Source organism: Eleutherodactylus coqui, chromosome 1 (assembly GCF_035609145.1).
Source record: "Eleutherodactylus coqui strain aEleCoq1 chromosome 1, aEleCoq1.hap1, whole genome shotgun sequence".
Classification (NCBI taxonomy): Eukaryota; Metazoa; Chordata; class Amphibia; order Anura; family Eleutherodactylidae; genus Eleutherodactylus; species Eleutherodactylus coqui.
The window spans coordinates 171,003,839-171,025,576 of record NC_089837.1 but is presented as its reverse complement, the minus strand read 5'-3'; the positions used below and the strand labels follow the sequence as shown (position 1 = coordinate 171,025,576).

Sequence of the window (21,738 nt, the reverse complement as noted above, 5' to 3'; positions counted from 1 at the left end):
ATGTGATAACAACAGTGCCTATCACCATTTGCTTGTAAAAGCCTTCTAATGCCAGGGTTAAACCATTTTATCTAGGTTTCCATATGTATTAGGTTAGTGAACATTTTCAGCATTCCAGAAGCTCCATCTGTTATAAATAGAAAGTAATAAATACCCATTGCTGACTGAACAAACAAGTGACAAGGCTTCTGTCACCTCTCTAATACTGGGCGAATAAAGAGGAAGAGTGTACAACATAACACGGCTTAAGTAAAATGAGTCCACGGACTTACCCACTAGAATTTACACAGCACAACAAACTGCAATAATAAAAAAGGTCTGTAGACGCTTAGATGCCTAATGCTTAACATAATAAATGTCCAATACATTAGGTTTACACATAAAACCCCAAATAAGAATATCTGTTCCATGTAGGGGGGGCTGCCAATAGATCCAGACATAAACTAAGCCACTTGATTCGTACTGTGCGAAACTTCTAAAACTTGTCCATTGGTACTTCAAGTGTTGGATTTCTTAGGGCTTATACTGCAATTTTAATCCGTGTTTCCCCAAAAAGAAGACCCTTTCGTCTATTAATTTTTGTCCCAAAAGAGGCACTAGGTTGTATTTTCAGGGGGGGGGGCTGATTATATTTACCTAGCAGGCTCGGTCCAGGTCCCTCCTGCTGTTCTCCACAGCTTCAACGTGTTTCCTGCAGTCCTCGGCTGCTCATACAACATCACTATCTGGTTAAGGTATTCCGAAATCCTCCCTCCAAGAAGCAATAGCTGTGATTGGCTGAGCAGCAGTCGAAGAACCAATCTATGCAGCGTTTGATGAACCATTGCAATGATTTGTGATTGGTTCTTCCACCACTGCTCAGCCAAATAAATACGCCGCTGGATAAACCAATCAATATAGCGCTGGATAAACCAATTACAACCATCGCATTGGTTCATCGAGCGCTGCATTGATTGGTTCTTCCACCACTGCTCAGCCACTCAACAGCTGTCGCGTTGTAGAGGCAGGATTTATGAAGTGGCTGAGCGGCCAATCTCAGCCGTCACATTGTTTCATGGAGCGCTGCATTGATTGGTTCTTCGACCGCTGCTCAGCCAATCACAGACATTGCTCCTTAGAGGTAGGATTTATGAATCCCTTAACCAGGACGTAGTGTTGTATAAGCGGCTGAGGACTGCGGGAACTGCGCTGAACCTCTAGAGAGCAGTGGGAGGGACCTGGACGGAACCTGCTAGGTAACGTATTCTTTTTTTTAATGTAGTGTAACTAGGGCTTATTTTCAGGGTATGGCTTCTATTTCAAGCTCCCCAAAAATCAGGCTAGGTCTTATTTTCAGAGTAGGTCTTATTTTGGGAACAGGGTATGACGCTTACTGATATATTCTTTTTCTAAGTTCTGAGCTGACTGCCACTATGATAAAGCCGGCTGCTCACCCTGTAAACCATTTTCTCATCTTAACGACACTCTTGTCTGTACCAGATATGTCGCTCAGCCTCCTCAATAGTGACACTCAGAACACAGGAAACCAGCACAGATGCAACATGCCCCTCCACATGCAGCATTTAATGGACAAGAAAGCGGTTGTTGCAAGGAGGTTGGCTGAGTGGCGGCATAGTATCACTAATACAGCGAAATGGCGCATAAGGTAGAAAAAAAAAACAAATGTGGTAGCAAGTGTCATATTTATGTTAAAATATTCATAGGTTAACATTAGCCGTGAAGTGGCCGACCTCTTTAGCTAGCTTTTTAGTGGACACACATAGACATCAATAGAAAAGAAATTTAACTGATCAACCAGTGATGACAGAATAGTCTTTGCCCAGAAAACCTCTTTAATAAAAGTAATATTTACTATAATCAAAGGTGCAACGGATTACATTGGCTCTATATAAAGATTACTATTAAAATGGGATTTACCCAGTGCTTAAAAGAGCACAAAATGTCACATGTGCGTAAGCGCATTTACATCGCATATTTCCTCATCTGTGTTTTACTGTACTCCTTTTGCGCACAGAAAAAACCATACAGGTGTGCTCCCATTCACTGAAATGGGCTCTCGCCCTGCGTTAATGCGCAGAAAAATAGAACATGCTGCATATTTTTTTTTTGCATGACAAACGCATCCGCAAAATACACTTGTATAAAGGAACCCATTGAAATAAATGAATTCTATTGACTGCGTATTGCGTGTCGCAAGGGCTCCACAAATACGTTTGTGTGACACCGGCATTAAAGTGTAACACTTATTCGTATTTTTAATTAATGTAAAACTTAGGCAGTTTCTCAATATATTAAAATTAGGCTGAGTTCACACCAGCAGTTGGGCTTCCTTTGCAATCCCCATTAGGGAAGCAGAAAATGCCTGACCAAATGGATCTGTCCTATGATTTCACCTGGTTCTCTTCCTACCTCTCTGACCGCTCTTTCAGTGTTTCCTTTGCTGGTTCCATCTCTGCTCCACTTCCTCTCGCTGTTGGGGTACCCCAGGGCTCGGTCCTTGGTCCCCTTCTCTTCTCTATCTATACTGCCCCAATTGGACAAACCATCCACAAATTTGGCCTCCAATACCATCTCTACACTGATGATACCCAACTATACACCTCCTCTCGTGAGATCTCTGGACCATTTCTCCAAAATATCACCGACTGTCTGTCCGCTGTCTCTAACACTATGTCCTCCCTTTTTCTCAAACTAAACCTCTCTAAAACTGACCTCCTTGTCTTTCCATCTTCTAACCGACCTCCCCTCAACATCTCCATTCCAGTGTCTGGCACCATCATAACCCCCCGACGGCATGCCCGATGCCTTGGGGTCACACTGGACTCTGACCTCTCCTTTGCCCCCCACATCCAATCTCTGGCCCAAACAAGCCACATGCACCTCAGAAATATTGCTAAAATACGTCCGTTCCTAACCACAGACACGCTAAAGACACTTGTGGTTGCCCTCATCCACTCCCGGCTTGACTACTGCAACTCGCTACTCATCGGCCTCCCCCACACTAGACTCGCTCCACTCCAATCCATACTAAATGCAGCAGCTAGACTCATTTTTCTATCCAGTCGTTATTCAGACGCCTCTGCATTATGCCAGTCGCTGCATTGGCTGCCCATCCACTGCAGAACTAAATTTAAACTCCTCTACCTCACTCACAAAGCTCTGCATGGCGCTGCACCACCATACATCGCCTCCCTGCTGTCAGTACACTACCCAGCCCGCTCACTCCGATTGGCTAACACACTCAGACTAAACACCCCTGTAATACGAACCTCACATGCTCGCCTACAGGACTTCACCAGAGCAGCACCCATCCTCTGGAATGCTCTACCCCAAGGCATCCGGACAATTCCTGATGCACGAAATTTCAGACGTGCCTTAAAAACGCACCTCTTCAGGGAAGCATACCAAATCTCCTAACCTTGTCCCTCGCCCCTCCCTATGGTGCTCCACCCTGTTTGCCTTCTGATAAATGATCTGTACATAAAATTTCCTATTGCCTGTGTTCCCCAACTCCTGCACCTCCTGTACCACCCTCAACCCATTTGTGTCTAACCCAATGTATCTCACATTGTAATTGTTGTATTGTTTTACATTTATCCATGCCTGAAAGCGCTGCGGAATAACTTGGCGCCATACAAATAAAGATTATTATTATTATCTGGGAAAATGCCAGAGGGCATAATAGAAGCTAGCCAGACCCCAATATAATCAATGGGCTCCACCCGCTGATGTTTGATTACATCATAGGACAGATCCATTTGGTTAGGGATTTTCTGCTCCCATAATGGGCAACACAAACCAGGCCCAGCTGATGGTGTGAACCCAGCCTAATGCTGTGCTATTTCATTTGGAATCTTAATAGGGGTCTGCGCCAGAGGCTCTGAACGTTATCTCTGGCCACTAATATCCTTTTAAGAAATTTAGCTGCTGTCCACTAAAAAAACTGTGATTCTAAAAGTTGTAAACTATTGATAGTCCATCCTCAGGATAGGAAATCAATAGTAGAAAGACAGGGTCCTTTGCCAGGGTACCATCACCTGTAGGATGGGCCTGTGTGCTTGTGCACCACTGTGCACATTTCTGCAGGAGGCAGACAGCTTCGTTCTCACTGCAGTGGCCAGATGTGGTATTGCCGTGAGAACGGAGCTGTCTGTTTCCTGCAGAAATTAGCTCACTGCAGATAGGTCATCAGTAGTTTACAACTGGACAATCCCTTTAAGACAAAAAATACGCTTTAAATGCCCTAAATGTAGACTTGAATGGTTAACACCATTTATGAGCTTTGGTAGCGAATAACATTCTCTCTCTTTTTCCCCTCTCAGCTATTTAGAGAAGAAAATTCTAAGCATGGAAGATAAGCATTCTGAACAACTGCAGACGATGAAGGAAGAAAAGGATAAACTTCAAGTCCTGGTGCTCAACCAGAACACGATAATTGAGGATCTAGAAAAGCAGCTCATCGGAGCATCAACAAATAATTCTCTTCTACAAAAACAGCAGAATGACTTGATGGAGACTGTGCACAATTTGTTAACAAAGATGGCACCCCAAACAGGTATGATCAATATACCCAAGAAATATAAAACATGGCGAATTCCCATATAGGATAATAATCTTTATTTATATAACGTGAATACACTTTACTTGTAGAGGGATTGCACAGTAAAATATATTTTTTTGCAGAGGATATAAAACTGTGTAAAGTAATTAACACAAAATATATAGTATTATGTTACAAATAGATCTAGACAAGTTGGAGGCTTGGGCGTCAGATTTAACACTTAAGGCCCATTTACACTGAATGAATGTTAGGCAAATGATGACCAACACTCATCTGTGTGTACTCGCTCCCATGCTGCTGCACAGGAGCTAGTATCGCTGGCTCACTCAGAGCGGGCAGCAGTGGGCCAGGGCGGCTGGAGAAGATTTCACTCCTCACTCTCCCCCGCCCATGTCCATTCATTTTAGGATTTTATGCAGCTTAAAATCCTGAACGATGATGTTTCAGTGTAAACAGTAGCCGTTCAGTACTGAACGGCCACTGTGTTAGGTGAATGGAGAAGGGCTGGGGAGAGCGAGGAATTATCATCTCCTACAGCTGTACCCGGCCCCCTGTTAAGCTGCTCTGTGAGCGACCCAGAGATACTAGCTCCCGTGCAATAGCACGAGAGCGAGTATAAGCGAGGATGAGTGTCAGGCCTTGTATTCCCGACATTCATTCAGTATAAATGGGCCTTTAGAATTGAAAGGTTATGAGGATAGGAAAAGAAAAGTCAAGATTACTTACTAAAGAGGTAAACACAAAGTGAAACTGGCAGCATGGAAAGGAACTTGGGACTTAAACTTAGTTGTCCGTAGACTTAAAAGTGTTTTTCGGGAGTCCAATTGTGATGACGTATCATAACTTATTTGACCATAAACTTAAATGGATTTTTCTGGAAGTCCAATATTGATGGCCAATCACTAGGATAGGTCCTATAGTCAATCAGTGGGAATCTGCTGCTCAGGATCCCTAATGATCAGCTGTTTGAAGGGAGTATTTGATTAAGCTGCTATAACAGGCATGGCTACTATGAAATGTATGGTGCTGTGTGCCTGGTATACAGTTAATAGGTCGTAGCATTCACCCGAGCACCATAGCCTCTTCAAGCAGCTGATCAGCAGGGGTCTTGAGCAGTAAACCCCACAATAAATACTGATGATCTAGCTTCAGAATAGGTCATTTATATTGAAGTCCTGGAAAACACTTTTAGCTGTAACAGCTACTATCAGGCAGCTGCCACCAAGGCAAATAAGATGGGGGGTGTCAAAAGGGACACATATGGACATGACAAGAACACAGATCTACTACTTTACAAGCCAATAGTTAGACCCCACACAGAATATGGTTTACAGTTTTGGACACCAGTGCACAACAGACATAGCCGAGATTATGTGGATTCGAAAGTGGGCAAGCAAAGTTTTCTCTTACGGTCTGTTTATGACTAGGACTGTGATAGATCTAAGGGGAAGGAAGGTTTCTACATCAACATAGAGAGATCTTTGCAGAAAGTTATAGTTAAATCACTAAAACAGAGAGGAGTTGTGATGCTTTTCTTGAGAGTAATAATACAAGTTATGGGTACTAGATTAATGGAGGTGGATTCTAGATCTATGGATTTATTCTGATTGGCAGATTTAGCGTTTGGAAGGAATTTTTTTCCTAAGATGAAGAAAGTTAGCTTTGTGTCTTATGGTGTGGTTTACCGTTCTCTGGATGAACACTACTATGGTAGATAAAAGACTGAAATGGATCAACTAACTTTTTTTAAAATTGGTGAACTGTGTTACTATGTTCAATATGTGTACAGAAGTATTGATAACTCATCACATGCAGTTCCCTATGAATGGTTCTGGCGCTAGTGGATGCTCTAATGGCCTGTGAGACCTCCTAAGTGAGTGTTTTAGTGGATGATGTGCATGATACCTTCACAGCTCGTACAAGGCTTCGTTGTCTACATTCTGACAGTTTATGAGGTCTCCCTGAATGTCGCTGCACTGCACACACACCAGGTGTTTTCCAATGCTGAATAACATTGCCAACAGTGGACCCTGAAAGGTCCAAAAGCATTGCGATGTCCCATACTCATTGGTTGATCAAGTGACATCCCATCACCATACCCCATTGGTAGTTGGTCAACTCTACACTTCATGGGTTTGTGATGGTTTCTGTACTCGAAAAATCATGTGCGATACTCTCCTTTAGGCTGGGTTCACACGGGGCGGAATTGCTGCAAGGCAATTCCGCCAGCAAATTTTATGCCAGGATAAAGCAGCAAAGTCGACGATATCTTCAAAAACTTGTCCACACGCTGCGGCCAGGCCGCATGGAATTCAAAGCCGCGGCATGTCAATTTTCCGCTGTGGTCATTTCTGCTCTCTATGAGGAAGAGCTGGCCACAGCGGAATAAACCACTTGAAAATCTACGGGACTTCAAGCTGTGGAAATCTCGCAGAATTTCTGTGCGGTCCCGCTGTGGACATTCCGTGAGACCTCCACCCTGTGGGACCGCAGCCTTATACTTAATTCTCACACATCTGAACCAACTGACAGCACTAGATGTTTCTGGGTGTCCCAATACTTTTGTCAACTTTATCTAGATTTCATCAAATCAAAACACAAATATCAGTTTAGCTATTTCTATGGCAGAAAGGCAGTGGTTTCTGATTTACAGATCTAGATTGGGTTTTGTGTTCTGCTTATCCTGCTCAGACCGCTCAGCTGTATAACAGCTGGGCACTCAGAGCAGAGAACAGCTGGATGCAGAAGACAAGCAGCCCCGCTTGTCTTCTGCATACCCCGCTCAGACTGCTCGGCTGTATAACAGCTGGGCACTCAGAGCAGAGAACAGCTGGATGCAGAAGACAAGCAGCCCCGCTTGTCTTCTGCATACCCCGCTCAGACTGCTTGGCTGTATAACAGCTGGGCGCTCCAAGCAGAGAACAGCTGGATGCAGAAGACAAGCGGCCCCGCTTGTCTTCTGCCTACCCCGCTCGGAGCGCTCAGCTATATACCAGCTGGGCGCTCTGAGCAGAGAACAGCTGGATGCAGAAGACAAGCAGCCCCGCTTGTCTTCTGCATACCCCGTCCGGAGCGCAAAGTGATCGCTCAACGTTTGAGTGATCACCTTGCGCTGTAAAGGCAGACAACGATTATCGCTCAAAATACATCTTTTGAGCGATAATCGTTGTGTCTAAACCAGGCTTAAGGGTGCTTTTACACAGGACAACCTCTTGCGCAGTTGTCTGACAGGTTATCCCAGCGGTGATTGTTCCTGTGCTTTTACACAGGAATGATCATCGCTAGTGAATGGATGTCGTTCTGGCCCGCCTGCCTCTATTCACAGTAAACAGGCAGTTGTTCATATATGAATGACTGCCTGTTTGCATGGGCCGATCCATCATTCAGTTTTTATGCATGCATTCAAACATGCATACATTTAGACTGAACAATAAGCGGTCAGATTCTCGTTAATCATGTGAGTCTTAACGATTTTTTGACCCCTGTAAAAGGGCCCTAAGGATGAGTAGTTATATACTGTATGTAGATCTAACTAAAGCTGGCCATACACATTAGATAGCTGAGAACTACCTCTCACAACCTTCCATGCAGATGCATGATGGGCTTGGCCGAGTATGCATGTGTTCTGAGTGGGGAGAGGGGAGTAAGTCAGTGCCAGACTTCTTTCAAGTTAAACTCACTGCCTGATCCTTATCTTCCATTGGGGAGAGAGATAGGCAGCCTCCATATACAGATGATCACCAGGTTCAGCCAATATACATCTAATGTGTTTGGACAGCTTACTATTTTAGAATTGTTCACGATTACGTATCTGTAGGTCTTATTGTGATGTACAAACCTAAACAAGAACATGAGCTGTACTCAGCAGGTCATCTAGTTCATCATCAGAAAGCTATAATTTAATGTCCAATAAACTATTTTAGCACCAAATTTTTTTTACAGTACTTGTGGGTTATCTATTTTTTGTAATATATATCATTCAACGCTATATTTCAGGCTATAGCCACGTTTATACCACCTGAATAATATTATAAATATTTATGTTTTTGGAGAAATAAAAAGCGTTTACGAAATAGTGTTGTTTTTTTACACATATGTATTGGTATTCATTTAAAACGTGGTGACCGGTAACCCACAAGTAGACTTTTTATTTTAAAGGGAACTGAATTTTCCTATTGGAGTCATTGACTAGAGTCCTTAACACCCCAGCAGTTTAGGAGAAGCTATGTTCATTCTGAGGAAAGAGACATTACAGTTTGGGACAAACAGAGGTCATTCTACTATAAACAGCTGTAGGCATGGTTCTACCAGGGCAACTGACATGACAAAGTATGTCTGTAGCCCTTATAGAACCAGAGTACAGCCGTTTTGCAGTTTAGTTGGGTATAGTGAATTTACAGCTGTCAGTTCAGACAGTGAGTGTACAGAGCTGAGGGGGAAGCAGCAACAAAGAAGCTCTGTGATTCTGCTGACTTTAACCCCCCCTATCAGCCTCCATCAATCAGAGCATATTTGTTCTCCAATTGTCCCTTATGAGGTTTTCCCCAGAAAATGAGTGAAATTATGAGGCCTATTGGCTCTTAAGGAGTTAAAAATGCACTTAAAACAACAGAGTTCCACGCAAATATATTTACAGGAGACATTTATTCAAAATGTGCAATAAAAAATAGTGACATTTTCATGAGGGTTTTTTTTTATGTGGCTGTTGGGAGGTAAAAACAACTTCCCAATTAGCAATTGCTAGACTACTATTTTGTGAGATACAGAGTTGGTTCTCTTTATTAAGATAGTAAGAGTAGTTCAATATAATGAGCTGGCAGAATTGGCTGTGTGCAAGGTACTGCGAAAGAATAATCGGGCATGTTTGATTTCATTGTGCCGTACCCTTTATTCAATTATGAGATGAGCACAGCCAGAGGTGGATGATGGCAATTGAATTCACAAATGAAATAAACATGCACACTCGGCTGATCTGAGTAAGCAGGTATATAGTGGAGTCAGAAGAGATCGCATTTGGGTCATTCAGTCCGCAGCGCTCTCATTTGTACAACCAGCCATAGTTAAAACGTGTCTAACTGTATAAAAACTCTTCCTTCTAGCTGTGTCTGCAAACATTTTATCTGTATTATGTACATACCTTTTTATGTACTGCTCTAAAGTGTGATAAATTGCTATGTGCCTTCAGGAACAGAACAGCTAATGTAACATTTTACAACCATCAAATGAGTAATGTAATAAATTACTCTATATGCGCACTCCATATACCCAAGTAAATATGTATGCATTTTATCATCCGCTATCCCCTTTTAAACTTTTTTTGAAGCTATGGGTTTCGATAGAAAAGCACTGAAAAAAATTGCTGAAAACAAAATTTTGGACTGAGTAGTTGTGTTTTTCTGGACGGATACCAAGCAAGATTAGCCTAGCACAATAACAAAACTGTTATTTCAAGTGTTCTTAAAGTCTGGATCACAAACTTAAGAACATAATACTTTCCAGAAACAGATGGGTATTAAATTTAGAAACTGCCATGGTGCCCTGAATGATATTGGTATTTATTTAAAACAGGAAAAAAATAGAATAAAGAATAATAGTATTATCAGATTTCACAGAATCACAATGCCAAAAAATATATTGAGGGGGAAATTTATATACTTACCACCTATGAAGACGTGCAACTTCTCTTACAGGCAGATGTTATAAATCTCTGTGTATATCAGTTAACGAGGCAGTGAATGACAAGTTCAGTTGTAGCAAAAACATATATCTATGAGTTACATAAAAGTTGAAACTGAAAACCACAATTAAAAAGTACAATTTCCGTAGTGAAATTTCTTCATTATAAAGCGCTTGACCACTTGTGAACTCAAAACCCTGTTTCAGTGTGTTAGGTAGGAATATATAGCAGTGTTTCCCAAACTGCAGTACCCATGACAGCCCTCCCCAACAGGTCAGGTTTTCAGGATTTCCATAGTATGGTCAGTGCCTCACACATTGCCACAGGTGTTCTCACTATAGAATATCCCCAAATCATGAGCTGCTGAAGGGTTGTGAGGACTAGATTTTGGGAAATACTTATATATTATGTACAATTACAGCTTTGTATTAAAGCATTCTAAATTCTACAAACGTGAAACAATGTGCAAAAGTTAATTTGCATTGTTATAATTCTGCTTTATTTATCCAGCCTTACCAACATGATCTATTTTTTTTTATTTTATTTTAGCACCAAGTACATCATTTGTTGCCAACGAAGAACAAATAACATTCAAAGATTGTGCCGAAGCATTCAAATCAGGGCTAACTTCAAGTGGTATCTACACACTGACAAGTCCAAATACTACAGAACAGGTCAAGGTAAGCAAATTCCAGGCATGCGTGTCAAATAGGTGTCAACCGTGATTTGTCTTGTTCTAAAGTATACAACCTCTGATTGTCTACCAAACAGCATGGTATATAGAGGCAATGCTTCCTTACGATTTTGGCGGTCACCCACCAAAATACAGTAGCCTTAATTTAGTCATATGACCTTCGCCTGTTATACATAAAATGGATGCAATACAATACCTACGGGTTGGAAAATATCACTCATAGGAGGTATGGATGCAATACAATAGCTTTAACACTGGTAAGATACCCACACAAAACGGATTTCTGGCATTCAACGGACAAAAATGAAAACCAAAAATACTACCTGAGGTCTAATGGGGTTTTGAATATTGCATTATTTCTGGACTATTCTATAGATCAGAAATGGTAAATTGATAGCCTGGGCACTCACCCTTTGCCCCTGACCACTTCCCCATCTCTGCACTGTATAATGTGTTTGAATATAGCCTGTGTAGTGAAATGCATCAATTTCAGACTCCTGAAGCCACATTTTGCTAATGAACAAGCACTGCTGGCTTTTTTATGTGGACACTATAAACAATATTAAACTGCAATTGAAATGGGGAAGGCGGTGAAGACTGCCAGACATGTCAGTGGCTTACAGTATGCTGAAATCCAACGTGCCCCATCCTCATAGATAACTATTGTCAGGACAATTAAATGTGTATGGTGACTTCCCATTAGTCCCTAGACCGCAGATATTGAGCAACAGTCAACAGACCTCTATTTACATTTGCTTGTCCCTTTGACATTCATCCAAAGTGGATGGCTAGTTCTGTATGGGCGAATACTCATGAATACTCACCCATAGAGTTAGAGACAACTCCCCAGCTTGACCATAAAAACAGTTTTTCAAGAAAGGACTTTGGTCATGAAAGGATTATCTACTCTTCCTAGACATAGGAATCCAGATACTCAACACTTTGTAACATTTTCACATCATAGTAAAAGAAAGGGTCAGTTTCTTCTTAGTAATTGAAATGAAATCAAAGAGCTCTTAAGTGCCCCATAGGAGTCTTACTTTCTCCAACAGTTGCCCTCTTGGGAACTATTTGTAATGTGCATCTGTAAGTCATTTAATACCTCTGCTGAAATCTGATGACTCATGTACTCAATGTTTCCTTCAAGACTTGCAACCAATTCATCATATTTAACATTTTTGTTATGCTTATATAGAAATCTTACCATGCAAAAAGTGATCACATAGTGGATTATCGCGATAGCATGCAGGTTACTCTGGTGTATTTTTTGGCTAAAAAGAGTCGTGTAGAAATACATGTCCTGTTACAACCATACACTCAAAAGTCAATGTAATGTGACAACAGAACAAACCTTTATGTTTGTGTACCTGCAAAACGCCCCTTTATTTTTAGAATGGGTGCAATTGTATCTCTGAATTACTTAAATGGGATTCAGGGGAGGGGAGAAGAGATCACTACTTATATACAAAACTCAGAACTCCCCCAAAATGCCCAACAGGAGTACTTTCAGCTCTTCTGAATGGCTAACAGGGCTACAGGAGATGTATCTAACCCTTTTCAAGCCCTCAATTCTTTTCATTATGAACACCCGCTAGCATAATATTAAGGATGATTCCAAATTTACCAGTTCTGGCGCAGATTTAAACAGGAAAGTCACCATAGCAAAAAGGTTCTCTTTTGAAAAGAGTATTCAAAACCAAAGTCCATAATAGTTATAAATAAGCTCACAGTGCTGTAGTAAATCCTTTCCTCTGCTTCTTCTGCTCTCCTCTTCATTCTGTGTCTGTTGTTGTTTACATCGGTACTTCCTGTTCCTCCAGTTGCATCTCTGCTACATCTCCCATAATCCCCTGGGTAGCACCTCTGCCTGTTCACTCTGTATCATCCTCCCACTTACAGCTCATGAATACTAAATTCCACCCACTAAACCAATAATGATCAATTAGCTGCTCTCAGTGTTGTACAAAGCCGAATGTTCACCGTCAACAGCTATAGCTGCAGCGGTCATCTACTTCTATACAAGGGAACAGTCCTAGTGTGCAGCGGATCATCATACAGCGAGATGCTGTGGCTGCACTCCACTGCACTTTGATATATAGAACTGTTGCAGTCTTATTGGCAGTTTCTTCTCCTCCTGCCAATCATTTTGTGTGTTAGATCATCAGTTCAGTCAGTTTCGGACTTAAGCTGCACCCTCCCCTGTCATCTCTTTGCAATAAAATTATTATTTTTGGCCCAAATACATGTATACACAGAATATCTCCCAAGTCAAAGGCAGCATTCTTAGCCGCCGCCACACTATCCAGCCTCTCCATATTACATAGACACATCATATTGTCAGCTCTACATCACCCATACAGTGCAATACACACCTTTACCTTCCAGATCCTATTTCCTGTGAATACTCCTGCTGTACATTCACACCATCTAGAAATATAACCTTTATTACTCCTTTATTCACTCTCATATAAATTGGGCTGTTAGTAAGCATGCACAGGTCCTTCTTTGGAGGTTACAACTGTGCCTGCTCCTGACTGCCTGCCCAGCGGATAAATATTAATGTGGCTGAGACAGGATGGTTGGGACAGGAAGCTAGGAGCCGCTGACCATGGTCATTACATCAGAGGAAGTCTCAAAATCTGGACAGCTCCTTAAAATCCTGAACGAGGATCGTTCAGTGTAAACGGCAGCTGTTCAGTACTGAACAGCCGCTGCTTAAAGTGAATAGAGAGGGGTGGGGGAGAGCTGGGAGAGAAATCTCTTCCAGCCGCTCTGGCCCCCACCTGGCCGCTCTGTGAGCGAGCCAGCGATATTCGCTCCTGTGTAACAGCACGACAGCGAGTATGTGCGGAGACAAGTGCCGGGCATCATTTGTTCGACAATCGTGCAGTGTAAATGGGCCCTTAGACGTTTGTAAAGTCCCAGAATACCCCTTTAGTGTGTATCATATTGTTTATAGATCAATGTATAAGGATTTATTTGCATGTGTAAGATAGTCCTTTTACTTCACCAATATATTGCCCTAGGAGCGCACAGGCATTTAGACAAAATAAAAATAAATCAGTTTTTAATTTTATGAAATGTTACTACATGTTATGTAATGTTGCTACATACAGAATTTCCGATTTGTAATGCTTTGCCTATTAAATTATGCAAATCTTAAAGCGGTATTCCCACTACAGCAAATTGAACACCTATCCAAAGAATAGTAGATAACTTCTTCCTCAGTGGGATTCTGACCGCTTGCATCCCCACCAGTTCTGGGAATTCAGCCCTGGGAGTCCAGAAGTATGAGAAGGACATGAATGCCAACCTCTACTCTGTTCACTTCAATTAAACTACAAGAGATAGCGGAGTTAGAGCCCGTGGCTATCTCCAGCAATCCAATTGAGCAGATGGGTGGCACTCCCAGCGCTCAGACCAACACTGATCAGCAAGTTATCTTGCTATGGTACAAGTACTTTGGCTTGTATTTGTACCCTGCACAGGCATGTGAACATTTCTCTTTTATCAGGTGGTATTAGAAAAATGTACAAATGAACCAAAATAATTTCTTTAACTTTTCTAACCTTAGTTAAAAAAAAAAAAAAATAAAATGCTAAAGCCAAGTTAACCAATAACAGATGGCATTTCACTCAATGGGTAATATCTGGTAACCAATACTTCAAGTATCATGCAGTGATCTTGAGAAAAATCCTATTACCTTCTCATTTTACATCCAAATCTAAACTCAACTCAGCTGGTTGCCCGTCACAAACGTGCAATGCATTGTGGGAGCTCAGGTGACAATGAACTCTTTGGTTCTGTGACAGCCAGTAGTGATGATAAATGGCAGAAAAGTGAAGATTTCACACATCCCTTCTTTCACACTATTCATTGGCAAATCCTTATCGCTGACTTTCATACTGCATAAAAACTATCACTGGATCGCTGGCTTCTCACTCCGTGTAAACGCTTACTGACCAGCTCTTCACATGGAAGGTGAAGCGTTTTGTGAGCAGCCCATGATCCAGCAGCGAAGTCTGTCAGTATAAACGCTCTGCACGAGTGCTAACCACCTTACTGGTGACATCAGCACTCATGCAGTCGTTTAGCCGATTGTCGTCCCATGTAAAAGGGCCATTAGCCTCATCTCAAATGTACCTATTTTAGCTATGCAAGTAAAAGTATACAACACAAATGTATACATCTGTATATACCAGTGTTTCCCAACTCCAGTCCTCAGGACACCCTCACAGGTCATGTTTTCAGGATATCCTATAGTAAGAACATCTGTCGCCTGTTCAATACTGAGGAAGTCCTGAAAACATGACCCATTGGTGTCCATGAAGACTGGAGTTGGGAAACATTGGCATACACTACTGTATGAAGAACCTGTACATATAACGTGCAAACATATACTGATACATTTGTATCAATCTGCTGTTAACTTTTCACGGGGGTAAGGTAGCATACTTTACTGCACTGAGTTTGTTACCTTTGTATTTTACAGTATAGCTCTATTTCAATATTCTTTTTATAGTTGGTAAAAAAAAAAAAAAAGTGAAAACCCTGGGTCAACACATTGACATTATTAGCGTGGTAAAACATCATATTCTGAAAAGAAACATGTTTTTATTAGCATCCTCTGGCATTGTGCGCTGGAGCAAACTCCTGCAGTGAAACTCTGGAACGGAGATCATGTTCTCATTTTCCATTGTTCATACCACTCAGATTGCATTTATGGGATGCTACCAGACAAATACCTGATTTTGTTTCCAGAATTCCCTCTTGTTTTTTCCTAACCAGCTTAAATGGCTTCCTAATCAGCAAGACTGAAGAAATGCAAGGCCATGTGTCAGGGTTAGAAATAAATCCGTTACGTTCCTAATAAGAATGTAGAACTTCTTAATATTAAACTCTAATGCTCTATGAAAAATATCTGATAGTAAATATTTTCCAGGGAATAAACAATCGAGCAACAATATAAGTGTTAATAACTAAGGCACTGATCAGAACACTCCCCGAAGTGGGACACTAGCAGGGCCCTTTACATACACCAGCACTCCAAGACCCAGCTGTTACAAAGTGGAAGCTGGCAGGCTGGAGGATGGAGCTGGATAGTGGATCCGTTTTTTTGTAAATGGATACAGCTGTTTTGGAAGGGACTGGGGCCAATTAGCTATTTATCCCACTACACAATTTTTTTTCAAACAAAAACACTAAAATACTGAAAAACATGAACAATATTTTGCAATAGTGCAGTTACAATTATTTGTTGGAAATTACCTTAACTGGATAGAAATCTATCATCTTCCTTCTATGAAAAACACATCACTAGTTTAAGTAATTTATCTACATTATTAGATCAGATTGGATTAATTTTACTCATGTTATTTTCCCAAAGGGCGATTCCAGGGACTTTTTTCTCCCTCCATTATGTAACTAGCCCTCCAGCATATATGTCGGCTAGAATTATTTTGGTTAGTTATTTCTTTCTGTCTGAAACTTAGAAGAGTCCTTCTCATCAGGGGGGTCATGTGGCATAATTTTGACCACCAGAAAATTACCTAGCTTTATGTTCTTTCATGAAGTCCGTTTTAGTCAGCATAATTCCTGTATAATATTACATAGACCCTGCCATACAAGATCTTCATGGGGGAACAGCAACTTCTATCAAACTTACTGCTGATAATTAGAGGCTCCTGTCACACAGTTATAACTGAGGAGATCACAGCTCATCCTCTTGACTGTATAATTATGATCTGTAGTTTACTTAGGCGAGTATAGAATACAGAAGGTAATGACCACGTCCTCCCAGCAGGCAGAAATGGTACTAACTCTTCCTGGTCATGTGATGTTGTGCTAATGCATTATTGGAATGAGCATAGAGAAAGTGAGCACGGATAAATATCAGCATCAAGATGATGCCTGATGGTATAAGACAGGAGGCAACACTGCATGGAAGTGACTGCAATATACTTGGGAGATCTCCACAGTGTGACAGGCAATCAGGTGAGAGGGGCAAGGATAGAAAAATGTGTTTTCACCAGAGTGGCCTTTTAAGACACTGCTTATTTTCATTTCTGCATTTAACAGGTTTAGAAACACATAAAAATTTACCACTTCCTATAAAGATTCTAATTTACAACAATTAACATGTTTATGCTTTTATTACAGACATATTGTGATATGAAAAATGGAGGCGGTGGTTGGACTGTCATTCAAAAACGCTTTGATGGCAGTGTGGATTTCCACAGAACTTGGAAAGAATATAAAAAGGTAGAGAGAAATTTTTTTTTTTTACCTTGGGGTTCTCCGCATTGGAAAAAAAAACATCCAACATGGGAAATACACTAACGTCTTGCTAAACTCCCTTAAATGGGTTGTTTGATTGTAAACTATTGATAGCCTATTATCAGGTTAGGTCATTAATAGTGGATTGATGGGTGTCTGATTACTGAAGGAAGCAGGCAACTCTGTTCCCAATGAAATGGTCAGGCTTGTTCATGCAGGCCAAGTTCTCATTCATTTCAATGACTGCAATACCAAGCCTGGACACTACAGTTTGAATGGCGCTGTCCGCTTCCTGCAGAAACCAACTCAGGGCACAGAACAGCTGATCAGTGGTAGTCCCTGGCGATGGATCCCCGCTGATTATTAATGACCTATCCTGAGGATGGACTAGTTTACAACTGAACAATCCCTTTAATTTCTTCCTTTCTTTTGATCATATGCTTTTCATATTCAAACTAAACTGAGAAATATATAAACATTTTGTGTGTATCCCAGGAGATCAGCCACAAACCAATGCTCACACACCATGTCAATTGGCTCTTACTTCCTGCCATTCATGCATGACAGAGGATTGTCTGTATGGAGACAATCCTTAATAAAACCAGTCGCCTCCAGCAGGGCAGCTCCCCCACTGCTCTGTTTCCAATAGGAGACAATACTGCTAAGTCCTGCTTTTTTGGATAAACTCATCACCTTTGACCATCTAAAAAATGAAGATATCCCAACCAAATTAACCTCCGTTTGCAAGATTTCTAGCAGTTTAGACAACATTGTTCATATTTACCTTTATTATTAACTTCTAGGTTTAGTTTTTCTTAAAAACACTAATTATAATAAAGGATTGTCCTATCATAAACTTGTGTCTATGTATACCTTACTTAATTTCTGCATTCAGTTTCTTAAAGCAAAGCAAAGATTAACCAAAGCCTGCTAACATACTCTTGCTTTATTTTTTAAATCCTATTATGTACGAACGTTTGTTTTTACTACATATTTTAACAGTTATTTATGTAATTATTACTATTATTTCCTAGGGATTTGGTGAACCTTCTGGAGAATACTGGCTGGGCAATGAGCTTGTGTCTCAACTGACAAATCTACAGCGCTATGTTCTCAAGATTCAGCTTAAAGACTGGGAGGGAAATGAAGCCTATTCACTCTATGACCAGTTTTATTTAGGAACTGAAGCCCAAAAATACAAGTAAGTTAACATGCAAAAGACAGTATGAAAAAAAGTAATAAGGGTAAATAATTCATATCAATAGCGTTAAAGGGGTTGTCCCGCGCCGAAACGGGTTTTTTTTTTTCAATAGCCCCCCCGTTCGGCACGAGACAAACCCGATGCAGGGGTAAAAAAAACAACCGGATAGTACTTACCCGAATCCCCGCGCTGCGGCGACTTCTTACTTACCTTGCTAAGATGGCCGCCGGGATCTTCACCCACGGTGGACCGCAGGTCTTCTCCCATGGTGCACCGTGGGCTCTGTGCGTTCCATTGCCGATTCCAGCCTCCTGATTGGCTGGAATCGGCACACGTGACGGGGCGGAGCTACGAGGAGCAGCTCTCCGGCACGAGCGGACCCATTCAGAAGGGAGAAGACCGGACTGCGCAAGCGTGTCTAATCGGGAGATTAGACGCTGAAATTAGACGGCACCATGGAGACGAGGACGCTAGCAACGGAGCAGGTAAGTGAATAACTTCTGTTTGGCTCATATTTAATGCACGATGTATATTACAAAGTGCATTAATATGGCCATACAGAAGTGTATACCCCCACTTGCTTTCGCGGGACAACCCCTTTAAGTTTTCTATTCAGTAATATAGCCAATATATTATTAAAATCAGTTTTTATCTCTGCATGACCCATTTGTTAGAGAATTTACTAAGAAAGTTTTGGTGTACGGCCACATTAGAATGGGAACTTCAGGTGATCTGAGCAACTTTGAATGAGGCATAGTCAGTCATCTATGAAAGAGGTCAGAGGAAGAGGTCTAGAACTGTTCTGACACACAGGCATGCACAATCAAGCAAACTGCAGCCAAATACAACACTGGTGCTCCATGTAACATGTCCAAAGACACAACTAATCATCCCTATAATAGCAGATGACCGGTTTGAGTTCCATTGCTGTCTTAGAGAACAGAAAGGCGAGACTCCAGTGGGCAAGAGAGTCCAAAAAGTGGACCATTAAGCGGTGGATAAAACATCACCAAGTCAGATGAGTCCAGATTTCTGCTGCCCCATGCTGATGGAAGGCACAGAATTGGGCGCAAGCAACATAAATTGATGAACCCTTCCTGTCAAGTGTTAGGGCTAGTGGAGGTAGAGTAATGGTGTGGGGAATGTGTTCTTTTACACCTTTAATATCTGTGGATGGACACTAAGATAAATTACTGTCATTCTGGAGGCGAAAAGAGATCCCATGGGCGTCTGTGATATAGTGGCCATTTATTGTATGTCTGTACAATAAAAGTAGTGTCTACATTTGTAGATATGGTACGAGTACTGCAATAATAATATGCCAACCACACTTTAGAAGTAGCTGTTATACCTAAATTGTTTAATTCTCATGCATTTTACAAATTTGTAAGTATAACGATCTACCATCTCCCCATAAGCCATATTGAGCCACTTATACATGAAGGGTACTCACAGTAAACTGCAAAAAGATAGAGATAAGTCTTCTTTATTAACGCTCATATCACTCAGCTCTTGCTGTCTTCTGGCCAAGCAAAACATTTCCTTTTCATTTTGTAGCTAGTTATAACTTATTATATATAACATTTTTTTTCCCAACGCCAGACACTCAAATGCTTCTCGGAGCAAAGGACACCAGTGGGTCATTCCAGTCAGCCAATAGCACAGCTTTCAAGTAAATGCCACAGATTAAGTTGCTAAGACGGCATTTCCTCTTGAAATATAAGCAAATATGTGATACATCATAGATGGAGAGCGTCTACAGTATAAATAGCTCTGTCACTTCATGTTTCTAAGGATTAGCTTGTATCTGCATTTATAAGACCCGTTTTCACATACAAAGTTTTCACTGAAAGGAACATCACTTTTGACAATCTGTGAGAGCTTAGTGGACTTAGAAAATGGGGAAAACTTCCAAGTCTGTTAAAAGGTAAAAACCTAGCAGGATAAGAAACATTTCATACCAGAAAAAAACAGATAAATCGTATTATCAATAGTAATAGAACTGCTACAAAGATTTGGATGATAGTAGCAAAAAAAATAAAAAATTTGACTACAGCAACCAACAGATTCAATCCAGACATGGAAAGCTTTACTTTACAAATGGTGATAGATATTTCCATTTATGTGAACCAGCAAAATACTTTGCTTCCATCTCAAATTCTCTTTCCATTTTCAATTACCACAGGATTCACCTCAAAGGATATACTGGGACAGCGGGCAAAATAAACAGTATAAGCCAACCAGGAAATGAGTTTAGCACAAAGGATGCAGACAATGACAAATGTATTTGCAAGTGCTCACAAATGGCGACAGGAGGTAGGAACGCTTTTCAATTTTATGGTCTTCCTATTTTTACTGGCACTTGCATGCTGCTATTTATTTGGAACTTGTGATGACTTAAATGTTTTTAGCAAAGTTGTATCTTTGCCTCTAAACCGTAAAATCAGAATCTCTCTAATAGCAACGAAGATAAACCGAATTTTAGTTGCAAATCAATTCTCAGGATTTTGGGAAATAAGGCTCCAGCAACCAAACTTTTTGTAACAATCATAAGGACACTTGCTACTTTGTTTCCCCATAGGGGAACACTGAGATTGCATCACACCCACTTAGTTGTTAGGCTAATAAGGCAATGAAGGTTTTGAAATCATGGTATATTTACTAGTAGACAAAACTGTTTATAAATCCTGAAGCTGTGTTACTGCTCATATGAAAAGTGTGTTCAGTCCAATCTGAAAATGGAGTTATGAGTGTTTACTCTTTAGTGAGTAATTCAGTCACCTTAATCTAATTACAAAGGGGGTACAAACATGAGAAATTTGTTAACTGGCCGACACACTGATTAGATGTTTCTGGACTTTCTGGACCTGGTCAGTTTGACATGAACTCAAGGCGTGGCGTCTTAAGAGATTTCCCCTGCGTATTCATCCTAAACCCTCATAAGGAGGAATGGACATAGTCATAGACTAACTCCCAGGCTGTGGCCATTGTGGTAGTCCTCAACTAGGGCAACTGTAGCAAGAGATGTTTTGAATATGCCTAAAGAACTCATTTCTAAGAGTAGTGAGGTGTCCTCTAAGATTTTTAAAAGGCCACTCCAGCAAATTGCTCAATTGCCTGTCCCACGCTGAAGGTCTCCTACGTATACTGCTGCCAGATCTATGCAATACAACCTCCTGTCTGATGTTTAATCTGACACCATCTTGAGAATGAGATTTCTCCCTGCTTTATCTTTTACTACATCACATAAGCAGCTAAAGCCTGTACTGGGAGGACACTGCAATTATCACTACCTTCTATATTCACCTAAATAAGCTATAGACTATAAG

General features: G+C 41.0%; 2 protein-coding genes across 3 annotated transcripts in view; one reads left to right on the top strand and one right to left on the bottom strand.

The window, feature by feature from the left end:
- Positions 1 to 21,738, bottom strand: part of MCPH1 (microcephalin 1) — a 279,100-nt gene that overhangs the window by 147,390 nt on the left and 109,972 nt on the right. The window lies entirely within an intron of this gene.
- ANGPT2 (angiopoietin 2) overlaps positions 1 to 21,738 on the top strand; it is a 48,817-nt gene that overhangs the window by 25,057 nt on the left and 2,022 nt on the right. Inside the window, exons 4-8 of the mRNA XM_066603626.1 lie at positions 4,323 to 4,555; positions 10,788 to 10,918; positions 17,092 to 17,193; positions 18,243 to 18,409; positions 20,595 to 20,725. Coding sequence (XP_066459723.1) covers positions 4,323 to 4,555; positions 10,788 to 10,918; positions 17,092 to 17,193; positions 18,243 to 18,409; positions 20,595 to 20,725 — 764 coding nt within the window. The remainder of the gene's footprint in view (positions 1 to 4,322; positions 4,556 to 10,787; positions 10,919 to 17,091; positions 17,194 to 18,242; positions 18,410 to 20,594; positions 20,726 to 21,738) is intronic.